The sequence below is a fragment of the Natator depressus genome, chromosome 8 (genome assembly GCF_965152275.1).
Source record: "Natator depressus isolate rNatDep1 chromosome 8, rNatDep2.hap1, whole genome shotgun sequence".
NCBI lineage: Eukaryota > Metazoa > Chordata > Testudines > Cheloniidae > Natator > Natator depressus.
In genome coordinates, this window is record NC_134241.1 from 105,909,645 (window position 1) to 105,924,416 (window position 14,772).

Genomic DNA, 14,772 nt, shown 5'->3' on the forward strand with positions numbered 1-14,772 from the left:
CACGACTGGCAGGTCTTTGTTACAAGCCAACTTCATTTTGCACTGTCAACGCCTCAGGCTTAGATCAAGAGGTGGTCAATCGATAATAATGGTTTGATTATACTTCTTCAAGAGGGGAAGGAAAGGGAAAAGTATAAATGAAATTTTCTCCTCTGCACGTATTGTAGGTGATATATGAACGACAAATTCCTTTATCATACTTCTCCCAGCATGGAGGTCTGGCTTTTGAAGCACTGTGGTTGCTTCAGCTATTTGAGTTCATTAGCACACTGTGTCGTTTCAAACTTACCGTTTGCTGGGTGTCTCATTAGGATTCAGGTTCCCATCTTGAGGACGGTTTATTTGGTGCTGTGATTTTTAGTGGGAATGTAGAGAAGAAAAGGTGGATCTCTAACCAGAGAGGGTTATGTAAGAAGCTTCTCATAAGCGTAAGATTTAATGATGTTTTGTAGGTATTTGCACTGAATTCTCTGCAACTGGATGGGTACTATAATGTTTTGTTCTCTCAATTTTTACTGACTGGAAGTGTGCTTCCCTCATTTCTGTATAGGGAGTTACTGAAGATCACTGTGATCCATGTATATATGGAAGATCCATATATATATGGAAACACTTAGCACCACAGTGATCTTCAGTATATATATATGAGAGACAGCGTGTGTGTACACAAGTTACCTTGTAATAAATGACAATATACATGCCACAATAAATTTAAGCACAAACGAGTTTGTGCTATTACGAGTTAATTCAAAAGTTAATTTCTGCCATAGAAGTTAAGGAATGGAAAAGACCTGTCAGGCCATCTTGTCTGTCCCCATTCTCCTTTCCCTAGGGTCCATTGACATTTTCAGGAGAATTTTCCAGTTTCGTTTCCAAAGATCCATGTGATGCGTTCTTCAAACTCTCTTGGAGGACTATTCTACAGCCTAGCAGACTTCAAAAGCTCTGAACACACAATATGACTAACTTTAGCAGTCAGCAGAAGATATCAGGCAGGGTTGACATATGTACTACAGAGAACACAGCTGTCAGTAATAGGTTGCTACGCTTCTCCATATAAGCTCTCAGAACGGGATATCTTGAAGGAGATCCAGCAGTAAGAAAGAAAGATCCAGTATGTTTGAGCTTGAAACATACGGTAAGTAAGGAGCTGTTATTCTTTAACTTCTGAGGGACACTAGTAGAGCTGAAATGTATGTGATGTTTGTCTTCTTTTCATATGAGTAGCGTGTATGGATGCAACTACTCACGTCTTCCAAAGTTACAAATTAATTAGATCTCTGTGTCTCTCTTCTACTAGAATTAACTCAGTCTCCATCCAAGTGCATCTTATGCTTAGAAACAACAGGGAGTCCGGTGGCACCTTAAAGACTAACAGGTTTGTTTGGGCATAAGCTTTCGTGGATCTGAAGAAGTGGGTTTTTTACCCACGAAAGCTTATGCCCAAATAAATCTGTTCTTTAAGGTGCCACTGGACTCCCTGTTGTTTTTGTGGATACAGACTTCGTTTTTACCCATGAAAAACCCTCTTCTTCAGATCTGAAGAAGTAGGTTTTTTACCCACAAAAGCTTATGCCCAAATAAATCTGTTCAATAAAATAGCAGCTAAAGGAGAACTGGTCAACATAATTTATTTGGACTTTGTCAAAAACCTTCATAAGAGACTATTCATGGGGTGAGGATCATAGGACTAGAAAGGACATTGAGAGGTCATCTAATCCAGTACCCTGCACTCATGGCAGGACTAAGTATTATCTAGACCAGGGGTGGGCAAACTACAGCCAGCGGGCCGAGATGTTTTAAGCCAGCCCGCAAGTTCCTACTGGGGAGCGGGGTCTGGGGCTTGCCCCGCTCCAGTGCTCCAGGCGGGGCGCTGAGTCGGGGGCCGCACCACATGGCTCGGCCCTGCTCCAGCCAGGGTGCTGGTTCGGGGGCCGCTCTGGAACTCCAGCTGGGATGCAAGGTTGGAAGCTGCACCACGTGGCTCCCGGAAGCCGTGGCATGGCCCCGTTCTAGAGCTCCAGCTGGGAAGCAGCGTCGGGGGACACACCATGAGACTCCTGGAAGCCGCAGCATGGCCCCATTCCAGCACTGTAGCCAGGGCGCAGGGTTACGGGCCACTCTGGCTCCTACGTGCTCCAATGGCCCCCTCTGTCACTCCAGTGGGAGCTGCATGGGTGGTGCCTGTGGACGGGGCAGCGTGCAGAGCCGCCTGATTGTGCTTCTGCGAAGGAGCTAGAGAAGGGACATGCCACTGCTTCTGGGAGCTGCTTGAGGTAAGCACCGCTCAGCTCCTGCACCCCTGAGCCTCTCCCCACACTCCAACCCCCTGCCCCAGCCCTGATCCCCCTCCTGCCCTCGGAACCCTTTGGTCGCAGCCCAGAGCTCCCTCCTACACCCCAAACCTCTCATCCCCAGTCCCACCCCAGAGCCCGCCATACAATTTCTATTCCCAGATGTGGCTCTCAGGCCAAAAAGTTTGCCCACCCCTGATCTAGACCATCCCTGACAGGTATTTGTCTAACCTGATCTTAAAAATCTCCAATGATGGAGATTCCACAACCTCCCTAGGCAATTTATTCCCATGCTTAACCACCCTGACAGTTAGGAAGATTTTCCTAATGTTCAGCTTAAATCTCCCTTGCTTCAATTTAAGCCCATTGTTTCTTGTCCTATCCCCAGAGGTTAAGGAGAACAATTCTTCTCCTTCTTCCTTGTAATAACCTTTTATGTACTTGAAAACTGTTATGTCCCCTCTCAGTCTTCTCTTTTCCAGATGAAATAAACCCAATTTTTTCAATCTTCCCACATAGGTCACGTGTTCTAGACCTTTAACCATTTTTGTTGCTGTTCTCTGGACTTTCTCCAATTTGTCCACATCTTTCCTGAAATGTGGCATCCAGAATTGGACATAATACTCCAGCTGAGGCCTAATCAGCGCAGAGTAGAGTGGAAGAATTACTTCTCGTGTCTTACTTACAACACTCCTGCTAATAATCCAAGAATGATGTTTGCTTTTTTTGTGACAGTGTTACACTGTTGACTCATATTTAGCTTGTGGTCCACCATGACCCCCAGATCCCTTTCCGCAGTACTCCTTCCTACGCAGTCATTTCCCAGTTTGTGTATGTGCAACTGATTGTTCTTTCCTAAATGGAGTACTTTGCATTTATCCTTATTTAATTTCATCCTGTTTACTTCAGATCATTTCTCCAGTTTGTCCAGATCATTTTGAATTATAATTCTATCCTCCAAAGCACTTGCAGCCCCTCCCAGCTTGGTATCATCCACAAACTTTATAAGTGTACTCTCTGCCATTATCTAAAGCATTGATGAAAATATTGAACAGAACCAGACCCAGAACTGATCCCTGTGGGACTGCACTCGTTATGCCCTTCCAGCATGACTGTGAACCACTTATAACTACTCTCTGGGAATGGTTTTCCAACCAGTTATGCACCCACCTTATAGTAGGTCCATCTAGGTTGCATTTCCCTAGTTTGTTTATGAGAAGGTCATGTGAGACAGTATCAAAAGCTTTACTAAAGTCAAGATATACCACGTCTATTACTTCCCCCCATCCACAAGGCTTGTTATCCTGTCAAAGAAAGCTATCCGGTTGGTTTGACACGATTTGTTCTTGACAAGAAGTCACAAGAACGCCAGGCAGGATATGACAACTCTCTGGACCAATCCTGACCCAATCTCAGGAGATCTGATTTGGGAAACAAGAAAGAGAACAGTTGTTTCTGAATCAGAAATATACTCAAGTTTAAGAAGTCAGTGTCTTCTCAGACTCCAGGTTTTGACCTCAGGGTACAATTCCCAAGGGTTCCACTGTGTATTGGTTTCAGAGTAGCAGCTGTGTTAGTCTGTATTCACAAAAAGAAAAGGAGTACTTGTGGCACCTTAGAGACTAACCAATTTATTTGAGCATAAGCTTTTGTGAGCTACAGCTCACTTCATCGGATGCATTGTGTATTGGTTATGTGAGATTCCATTCAAAACTTTTCAAAGGATGTATTTCTTGCTTCATAAACTAAGTGGAATGAACCTGACTGATAATGTCAGTACATGGCAGTCTTCTGATGGAGTTGGTCATTGTGGATACATTATATGGTCATGTACCATTAGTTAAACATTTAAACAGAGATGAGAGATGGAAATGATGGTATTTGGGTCAAATGAGTTCTACAGATCTGCTGACTCTCCTGTTTGGAGAAGAGATTGACAACACTAAGCTTTCTAAACTAAACTAACAGCAAAAAATAAATTTAAGTACATTAGAAGCAGGAAGCCTGCCAAAGAATTAATGGGGACACTGAATGATCGAGGTGCTAAAGGAGCACTCAAGAAAGACAAGGCCATTGTAGTGAGGCTAAATGAATTCTTTGCATCGGTCTTCACTGCAGAGTTTGTGAGGAAGATTACCACACCTGTGCCATTCTTTTTAGATGACAAACCTGAGGAACTGTCCCAGATTGCATTGTCAATAGAGGAGGTTTTAGAAGAAATTGATAAACTAAAAAGTAATAATTCAACAGGACTAGATGGCATTCACCCAAGAGTTCTGAAGGAATCAAATACAAAATTGTAGAACTACTAACTGTGGTATGTAACCCATTGTTTATATCAACTTCTGTACCAGATGACTGGAGGATAGCTAATGTAACATTGATTTTTTTTTTACAAAGGCTCCAGAGGCGAGGATCACAATTACAGGCCAGTAAGCCTAACTTCACTACCAGGCAAATTGGTTGAAACTATATTAAAGAACAGAATTATCGGACACATGGATGAACATGATTTGTTGGGGAAGAGTCAACATGGCTTTTGTAAAGGGAAATCATACCTCACCAATTTATCACAATGCTTTAAGGTTGTCAACAAACATGTGGACAAGGGTGATCCAGGGATACAGTGTACACGGACATTCAGAAAGCCTTTTACAAGGTCCCTCACCAAAAGCTCTTAAGCTAAATAAGGAGCCATGGGATAAGGGGAAGGTCCACTCATGGATCAGTAACTGGTTATAAGATAAAAGAAAAGGAGGACTTGTGGCACCTTAAAGACTAACCAATTTATTTGAGCATGAGCTTTCGTGAGCTACAGCTCACTTCATCGGATGCATACTGTGGAAACTGTGGTTATAAGATAGGAAACAAAGGGTAAGAATAAATGGCCAGTTTTCACAATGGAGAGAGGTAGGATCTGCTCTGGGACCAGTGCTGTTCAACATATACATAAATGATCTGGAAAAGGGGGTAAACAGAGAGGTGGCAAAATTTGCAGATGATACAAAATTACTCAAGATAGTTACATCCAAAGCTGACTGCAAAGAATTACCGACATTTCACTAAACGGTGACTGGGCAACAAAATGGCAGATGAAATTCAATGTTGATAAACGCAAAGTAATGCACACTGGAAAACATAATCCTGATTATATATAATATACATAATATACAAATATATAGGGGTCAAAATTAACTGTTACCACTCAAGAAAGAGATCTTGAATAGTGGATAGTTTTCCAAAAACACCTGCTCAATGTGCAGTCAAAAAACGAGAATGTTCGGAATCATTACGAAAGGTACAGGAAAATAAGACCGAAAATATCATATTACTAATATAAATCCACAATACCGCCACACCTTGAATACTGGTCACCTCATCTCAAAAAAGATATTAGAATTGAAAAAAGTACAGAAAATGGCAACAAAAATTATTAGGGCTTTCGAACAGCTTCCATACGAGGAGAGATTTCTAAACTGAAGAGTCCCAGGGTTTTTAAAGAGACAGTTAACGGGGGAATATGACAGAGGTCTATAAAATGTGAATGCTGTGGAGAAAGTGAATATGGAAGTGTTGCATCCCTTCACATAACATGCACGCCCAATAAATTATTAGGCAGCAGCTTAAAAAAGAATTAGGTAAGTTCCTGGAGGACAGATCCATCTATGGCTATTAGCCAGGATGGTCAGAGATGCAACCCCATGCTCTGGGTGTCCCTAGCCTCTGAATGCTAGAAGCTGGGAGTGGATGACTGGGGAGGATCACTCAATAATTGCCCTGCTTGGTTCATTCCCTCTGAAGCACCTGGCATTGGCTGCTGTCGGAAGACCAGATTCTGGGCTAGATGGACCGTTGGTCTGACCGAGTATGGTCATTCCTGTATTCTTTGGCTGACAAAATTACTTCTCAATTGTCTCGTTTGCAGCCAGGAAAGCCACTTTCTTTAACTAAATTAAAAAACATTAAAGTAATGCTACATTTCTCGTTTAATCTGACATAAATAAGGAAATTTAGAAATCTAGACTCTGAGGTGATGGGTGATTTGTAGGTATCAAAGATAGAACAGCTGCACCACAGTCATTTAGGATACCGTGGCATGTCTAGGTATTAGGAGCACACAGGATACAATGCATGTAACAACTGTTATTACTCAGGCAATACAAGGTGAGTTAAACAGTGATTGTGAATGCTCTTGGCCCTAGTTAAAGTTAAGTCCTTAATGCTCACCTCTATCCCTATGATTCCTGGGGTGTCAGAACCTCAAGAAACCTCCTATTTCCCCCCTATCCTCAAGGTCTCATTTTGCAGTCACCACCTTAGCAGCTGAGAAACGAACAAAACTTTGAGCCAGTCAACACGGCTGCCAGAGCAATATAAGGGCACCTGCTGTTGCGCAGTGCAAGGCATTCTTTCCTTACGAGTAGAACGCGCACCTTGCCATCATGGGGCTTGAGTCTGAACAGTGAACGAGGCTCTCCAGCAGGGCAGGGCAGGGCATCACACATAGGTCATCCACAAATGATTGGCTTAATTTTAATTTTGTTAAAAACGTGGTACACCACCAGCTAAGGGGAAAAAAACAGCCTTCTAGGCAGCTCTGTTTCTATGCATGTCACAGTGCTATTTGGAAGTTTCCCAATGCAGGACAACATGCAGAGACTCTCTGTACTGCAGCACTCAGGAATGCAATGTTTACAGAGGGCATTTAACCCAGTATCACACCAGTCTCTTCTATACCGTTAGACCAACTTCAGTGGAAAAGAACAGTGGGATTCGAATTTGTGGCACAGTCTCCCAAGGGAGACTATAGAAGACCTATTACTTAGGCCATATAAAACTAGACTCCTTGAGCATATACAAGGGAGAACAGCCATGTATTGGCCAGGAGAATGGACAAGACATTTCTAATATCTTCTTCTACAGAAAGGGAACATTTCATCACTCTTAAGATGAGCTACAGTGCACATTTGGGGTTGCAGCATTCAACTTTGCATACAGACATACTGCATCTAAACCGAATCAAGCTCTCCTCCCTCATCACTCTAATTTTATAACAGTTACTGAAAGTTTTTTCCTGGCAAGAAGATGTGAAAGAAAACGAGAGACACATTAGCCAAAAGGGGATGTTCCTACTGATCCTTTTGTAACTAACCAAGCATAAATAAGGATTAAACGCAGCTAACTTTTGTTTACCATAGCTATGCTGAAACCGCTGTTAGACGAGTGTTTACAACAGGACATATTGTTTCAGGCCTTTGGAGATCCAGCTCTCTGCAGAAATCATTTGTAACTGTCAAGTGTTTATCATTTGCAGTGTTTCAAACTGGGTAACTCCAGGAACTGGGATGGAGCCAGCAGATGGTGAGAGAAATTAAGCTCATGACATGGTTCAGTAATCAGTGAGCCACAATCTGATGGAGGTGCTTCCCACCCCGATACAATGTACTCTGGAGTTTTACTAGATTCTGGGGCTCCATTAAAATGCACCAGAACTTCCCTGACTTCTGGCAGGGAAAGTCCATCAAGTAAAACTCACCTGGTGGGTTACCTTGAAACTAAAGCGTACAGTGTAAGTAGTCCCTCTGCTGCTATTTTGCTTCTCCTCAACAGGAGTTACTTCATGGCAGGGTCTGGCAGCACACTCAAGATGAATGCACTGGGGCTCAAAACAAGCTCAGTTATGCAGCAGATAATAAGTCTAGGATACAAGGCATGAGGGATTTGTGTAAACGAATGCTGGAAATGGAAATTAGAGATAATATTTTAGCATTCATTAAACTTAAAACCAAGGAGAATTAAGCTCTAAATGTGTTTCTTCAGTGTTGCCTTGATATGACACAACATGCTCTGGGCAGCAGAGGGCTGAAAAGTCTGTTCACAGAGCATCAAGGTTCACCAAGGTTGAGATCATTTCTCACCACTGTTTATTAAGGCTACAAACTGAAGATAACAATGCCTATGTTCCAAACTGTTGGGAGAAAGCACAGTACTTCACAGCTAAGCAAGCTCACTACACTGGCCAGGGCGAAGGTAAACCCTGGTGAAAGATCCTGCACTACTTTTTCCCTATGCCTGCCAATTGGAATTTGCAAATCAATGCTGACAGAATGCAGATTACAAGAGACCAGTGGAGAACATAATTACCTCTGCCTTTCTTAATATAGTGACGAAGCTGAAGACGCAAGGCATTTTGTTAAAGAGCAGTACGTGGAGACTCTTGTAATCAGGTTTGTTCAGGGTAGGAAATATTGCCAAATTCTTGCCACACTGCTCATCCTTCTCTATTTACATTTCATATAATCACCCTACTTAAAAAGCTCTATAATGCTAGACGTAATCCTGCACACTGCAACTGAATAATATATTTATTAATTTGTTACATGGACTGTCCACTAACTGTCCCTGAAGGTTTCCTTGGGAATGTATGTCAATTTATTGATTCTAACCCTCCCCTGTTTGCTTTGCTTTCACCCTGCTGCTAGGCATGCAAGAGTGTACTTGTATGCTGCTTCAGGTCATAATTGAAAAAGACAGAAATGTTCAATATGACTCATACATAATTCAGCTTATCAGCTGCCCAGGAGAAAAAGAGAAGAGGGGGTGTTCACATGTCTACCTCACCCGCTATCAACAGGAGAAATAATTTTCAATTATGTTAAGTATATGCAGCTCTGCTCCCAAACAGGATTTGAAGTTAGACAGAAAAAAACAGGGAGATGCAAGCAGCTGATTAAGGATGTGGCAGGGAATCAAACTCTTAACAGAACATTCACATGTGTTTGAGCTCCTGGCTCCTACAGGAAGAAATGAGACTCCAGCTTGTCTCTTAATATACTGAATAGAGTAAGTTAGCAATCAGAAAAGACAATGTGCCACTGATGCACAAAACACAGCAGAAATCTAAATCAAATAAAGCTCCAGATTAATCTGCAACGAGGACAACAGAGAAGTCAGCTAAACCCTGAGTGTTTGTGAACTTCTGGCTTCAGTGCTAAAGTCTGTGCTCTAAAGATCAAATTGTGAAGAATTCAAAGGGTTGTACTGTAAAATCAATATGTGCTGTGTCTTTAGCAGCATGTACCCCTGAGAATGTCTGTGATGAGCAGAGCTCTGCCGCGCACCTGGGATCTTTGCACTGGTCAGGCTCTTGAAAGACAGCAGGTTTGCACCATTTCAATTTCCACCTGACAGCAATTACAAAAACTATAGGTTTCAGAGTAGCAGCCGCGTTAGTCTGTAATCGCAAAAAGAAAAGGAGGACTTGTGGCACCTTAGAGACTAACAAATTTATTTGAGCATAAGCTTTCGTGAGCTACAGCTCACTTCAATCCGATGAAGTGAGCTGTAGCTCACGAAAGCTTATGCTCAAATAAATTTGTTAGTCTCTAAGGTGCCACAAGTCCTCCTTTTCTTTTTACAAAAATTATGTTAACCACACGATCAGCAAGAAAAGCCAAACCCCACTAAGATCCCTGAGGATTTCACCCTCCTATTTAATTTTCTCATTTGCAAAACATGCCGTTTCCAGACAGCTTGGTGGAATTCTTGTTGGGGAAGAAAATCAAGAGGAAGAGGAGCCTGGGCTAAAATGTATTCCCTGAGTGCCAGAGAGCGCCCTGCAGGATCAGCTGGCCAGGCCTAGTATCCATGCTGGTGTTACCTGAGCAAAGAGAGAAGTGGTTTCAGGTATAGCCACAATGCAGGAGAAGCGTCACAAACCCCCATGCTCATGCATAGCAGACATCAGGTGCAATATGGAAATGGGCACAATAAAGAGGGGCATTGAGAAGAGAAGGCAAAGATTTGGCTAAAAAAATAAGAACTTATCTGTAAAAATCCTCAAAGGAAAAAAAAGGATAAAACATTGCGCTCAAGTCTAATTAGCTCTACACCGTATTTTAACGAATGGAGCTCATCTTCTCCCTCAGCCCCAGGAAATGCGAGTGGGAGATTCCCTGATTCCCGCGCCAGAACAAGTAAGCTCACAACTGCGTGTGTGTGCATGCACCCAACAAACTCACACATATCAGACACCTTCCATTTTAAACCACATTTCCACTCCCTCAGAACTTTCAAAAACATTTTCCTTTTGGGGTGAAATTCCCTGCTTAATCTCAGCCATAGCACACATTTATTATTTTGACACTGTGGTAATGCCCACCATGGACTTGGTGCACCTCTAAAGCAGAGGTAGGGCAGTGCCACTACCCCCACATTACAGATAGGGAACGGAGGCTCTGAGACTGTGAGAGTTACAAAGAGTCCTGTGGCACCTTATAGACTAACGGACATACTGGAGCAGGAGCTTTCGTGGGTGAACACCCACTTCGTCAGATGCATGTAGTGGAAATTTCCAGAGGCAGGTATAAATATGCAAGCAAGAATCAGGCTAGGGATAATGAGGTCAGTCCAATCAGGGAGGATGAGGCCCTCTTCCAGCAGCTGAGGTGTGAACCCCAAGGGAGGAGAAACTGCTTTTGTAGTTGGCGAGCCATTCCCGGTCTTTGCTTAATCCTGAGCTGATGGTATCAAATCTGCAAATGAACTGAAGCTCATCAGTTTCTCTTTGAAGTCTGGTCCTGAAGTTTTTTTGCTGTAGGATGGCTACCTTTAAATCTGCTATTGTGCGTCCAGGGAGGTTGAAGTGTTCTCCTACAGGTTTTTGTATATTGCCATTCCTAATGTGTGATTCGTGTCCATTTATCCTTTTATGTAGGGACCAACCTAAGTCGTGCAGAACGCAATGCCATCCACAGCCTCAGAAACAATCCTGACATTATAATCAAAGAGGCTGATAAAGGAGTTGCTGTTGTCATCATGAAGAGGTCTGACTACCAAAAGGAGGCTGCCAGACAACTCTCCAATATCGAATTCTACAGGCCACTTTCCTCATATCCCACTGAGGAATACACCAAGAAACTGCACCATCTACTCAGGACACTCCCTACACTAACATAGGAACAAATCAACATACCCTGAGCCCCGACCGGGGCTACTCTATCTACTACGCAAGATCCACAAACCCTGAAATCCTGGACGCCCCATCATCTCGGGCATTGGCACTCTCACTGAAGGACTGTCCAGATATGTGGACTCTCTACTCAGACCCTACGCCACCAGCACTCCCAGCTATCTCCGTGACACCACTGATTTCCTGAGAAAACGACAATGCATTGGTGATCTTCCAGAAAACACCATCCTGGCCACCATGGATGTAGAGGCTCTCTACACAAACATCCCACACACAAATGGAATACAAGTGGTCAGGAACAGTATCCCTGATGATGCCACAGCACAACTGGTTGCTGAGCTCTGTGACTTTATCCTCACGCACAATTATTTCAAATTTGGTCACAATATATACCTCCAGACCAGGGGCACCGGTCTGTGCACCCGCTATGCGCATGGCCCCACAGTATGCCGACATTTTTATGGCTGACCTGGAACAACGCTTCCTCAGCTCTCGTCCACTCACGCCTTCTCTACCTATGCTACATTGATGACATCTTCATCATCTGGACCCATGGGAAGGAAACCCTGGAAGAATTCCACCACGATTTCAACAGCTTCCACCCCACCATCAACCATAGCCTGGACCAATATACACGGGAGGTCCACTTCCTAGACACCACGGTGCAAATAAGTGATGGTCACGTTAACACCACCCTATACCGAAAACCCACCAACCACTATACCTACCTTCATACCTCCAGCTTCCATCCCAGATACACCACACAATCCACTGTCTACAGCCAAGTGCTGAGGTACAACCGCATTTGCTCCAACCCCTCAGACACAGACCAACACCTACAAGATCTTCATCAAGCATTCTCAAAACTATGATACCCGCACGAGGAAATAAGGAAACATATCAACAGAGCCAGACATGTACCCAGAAGCCACCTGCTGTGAGACAAGCCCAAGAAAGAAACCAACAGAACTCCACTGGCCATCACATACAGTCCTCAGCTAAAACCTCTCCAACACATCATCAGTGATCTACAACCCATCCTGGACAACGATCACTCACTTTCACAGGCCTTGGGAGGCAGGCCAGTCCTCGCCCACAGACAACCCGCCAACCTGAAGCATATTCTCACCAGCAACTACACACCGCACCACAGTAACTCTAACTCAGGAACCAATCCATGCAACAAACCTCGATGCCAACTCTGCCCACATATCTACACCAGTGACACCATCACAGGACCTAACCAGATCAGCCACACCATCACCGGTTCATTCACGTCCACCAATGTAATATATGCCATGTGCCAGCAATGCCCCTCTGCTATGTACATCGGCCAAACTGGACAGTCCCTACGTAAAAGGATAAATGGACACAAATCAGATATTAGGAATGGCAATATACAAAAACCTGTAGGAGAACACTTCAACCTCCCTGGACGCACAATAGCAGATTTAAAGGTAGCCATCCTACAGCAAAAAAAACTTCAGGACCAGACTTCAAAGAGAAACTGATGAGCTTCAGTTCATTTGCAAATTTGACACCATCAGCTCAGGATTAAGCAAAGACCGGGAATGGCTCGCCAACTACAAAAGCAGTTTCTCCTCCCTTGGGGTTCACACCTCAGCTGCTGGAAGAGGGCCTCATCCTCCCTGATTGGACTAACCTCGTTATCCCTAGCCTGATTCTTGCTTGCATATTTATACCTGCCTCTGGAAATTTCCACTACATGCATCTGACGAAGTCAGCGTTCACTCACGAAAGCTCCTGCTCCAATATGTCTGTTAGTCTATAAGGTGCACTCTTTGCCGCTTTTATATAAACAAATACTCTCATCTCCATGTATATTAAAATAAGTACCTTTATCTTAGTCAAAAGTGGAAAATAATTATTATAATCTATAAAACAATTACATGAAAAAAAGCAATGGTCTCTAAAGACACTATCCCTTTATACAAAATACATACTAAAGCCATTTAGAAGCAGGACCAGCACAAGAACTAAAATAAAGTCATATTATACCGTAGGCAAGTATGAAGATCTTTATATCAAACATAGTGCTTTATGTAGCCACTACAGTCCTCCGTAAAGAGAGGAAACAGAATGGAAAGTTGTTACTATAACAAAAAGTAAATACAGCTAAATTCCACACCAGCTGCAAAAGCTGAAGAGCGACTTGCAAACCCATACACAACAAACTGTAGCAATTTAGTCCAGATGGGGTAGAAATATAGCTTAAGTTTTTCACATTTCAAAGTGCAGGTTCTTAGATACCATGGAGAGGGCCACTGTAGGATGACCGTGACAGACAAGAAAGACCATAAACGTGTATCTCTGGCTAGATCCCAAAAGCTGGTAATGGGCATGGCACACCTCAGTTCCATAATTCATCTGATTCACTTCAAAGCAAAGCTCACAATCTACAACTCCTTCCTGCTCACAAACATTAACGGACAAAGACTTCTGTCATTGAAGGAAACAACGGCAAATAGTACTGGAGGCCTACAGCCTTCCAGAACTAATTCAGAATACCTCAGTATTATCTGGAGTCACTAAGAAAACCTGCAGATATCGAAGCCAAAAAACATACCACCAGCCACTCTGCCAACATGAGAAATTCCCACCTACCTTCTAACACTGTTAATTTGGCACTGGTGTTTATCTCCCCAACACTGTTGGTTGCTGTGCACTCATAGATTGCTTCATCTCGATGAACACGCAGGGGTTGAATCCGGAGAACTGATCCTGACCCATCATCGAACTCAATAACCTTGACAAGAAAAAGAAAAGGGTTTTTTATTGGCTCCTACTGAAATGGAGACTGAAAGTGAGATTGAATTCAGGAACAGAATCCATAAACACAAATATACCACCTGACAAAAGAGATGTTCCTTATCCAGTGAAGCAAGAAAATTCAGGGTTAGGAATATATTTGCCCTTTGTGGAGCCCCAGAACAAAAGGAGATCCAATGCTGTTCTTTATGAAACAATTAAAATTTGAAAAAATATCAACCTGCTAATACAGATGTGGATCCTCTGACTTAAAACATCTGAACCATATCTACACTGGTGATTTTACTGATCACACTGATGGATTTTCGTGTCAACTTTAACCTCGATTCAATATAAAAGAACAGAGCTCTAAGATCCTGTGGGCTATAAGAGAAATATCGTTAAGTGTGGGACAATATGCTGAGCCACTTCAGCAATCGCTAACTTCAATAGGAGCTGAGGATGCTTAGCACCTTCCAGGATCAGGCCCTTCACAACAGTGGCACGATCAACAGTGACGTAATTACAGTTCCTTTCCTAGTATAACAGCCACTCATCGTTCCATCATGCTAAGGTGGGAGAAGTATTACTCGAACTCTTCTACATGGCAGAGAAGAGGGGAATGTGTTACACTACAGGACCATTATAAACGACTCTTTAATGGCAGATTGCAAAGCCACAGCCTCAGGCCACAGCTAACTTTAAACTCATCCTGTTTCATTTCCTGAAAGAAGCAAA

The 14,772-nt window shown here is 43.1% G+C and overlaps 1 protein-coding gene across 14 annotated transcripts in view; it reads right to left on the reverse strand.

The window, feature by feature from the left end:
• Nucleotides 1–14,772, reverse strand: part of PTPRF (protein tyrosine phosphatase receptor type F) — a 599,167-nt gene that overhangs the window by 252,699 nt on the left and 331,696 nt on the right. For all 14 annotated transcript variants that reach the window (XM_074961921.1, XM_074961920.1, XM_074961934.1 and 11 more), the window contains one exon: nucleotides 13,891–14,032. In XM_074961921.1, the coding sequence (XP_074818022.1) occupies nucleotides 13,891–14,032 (142 nt within the window). The remainder of the gene's footprint in view (nucleotides 1–13,890; nucleotides 14,033–14,772) is intronic.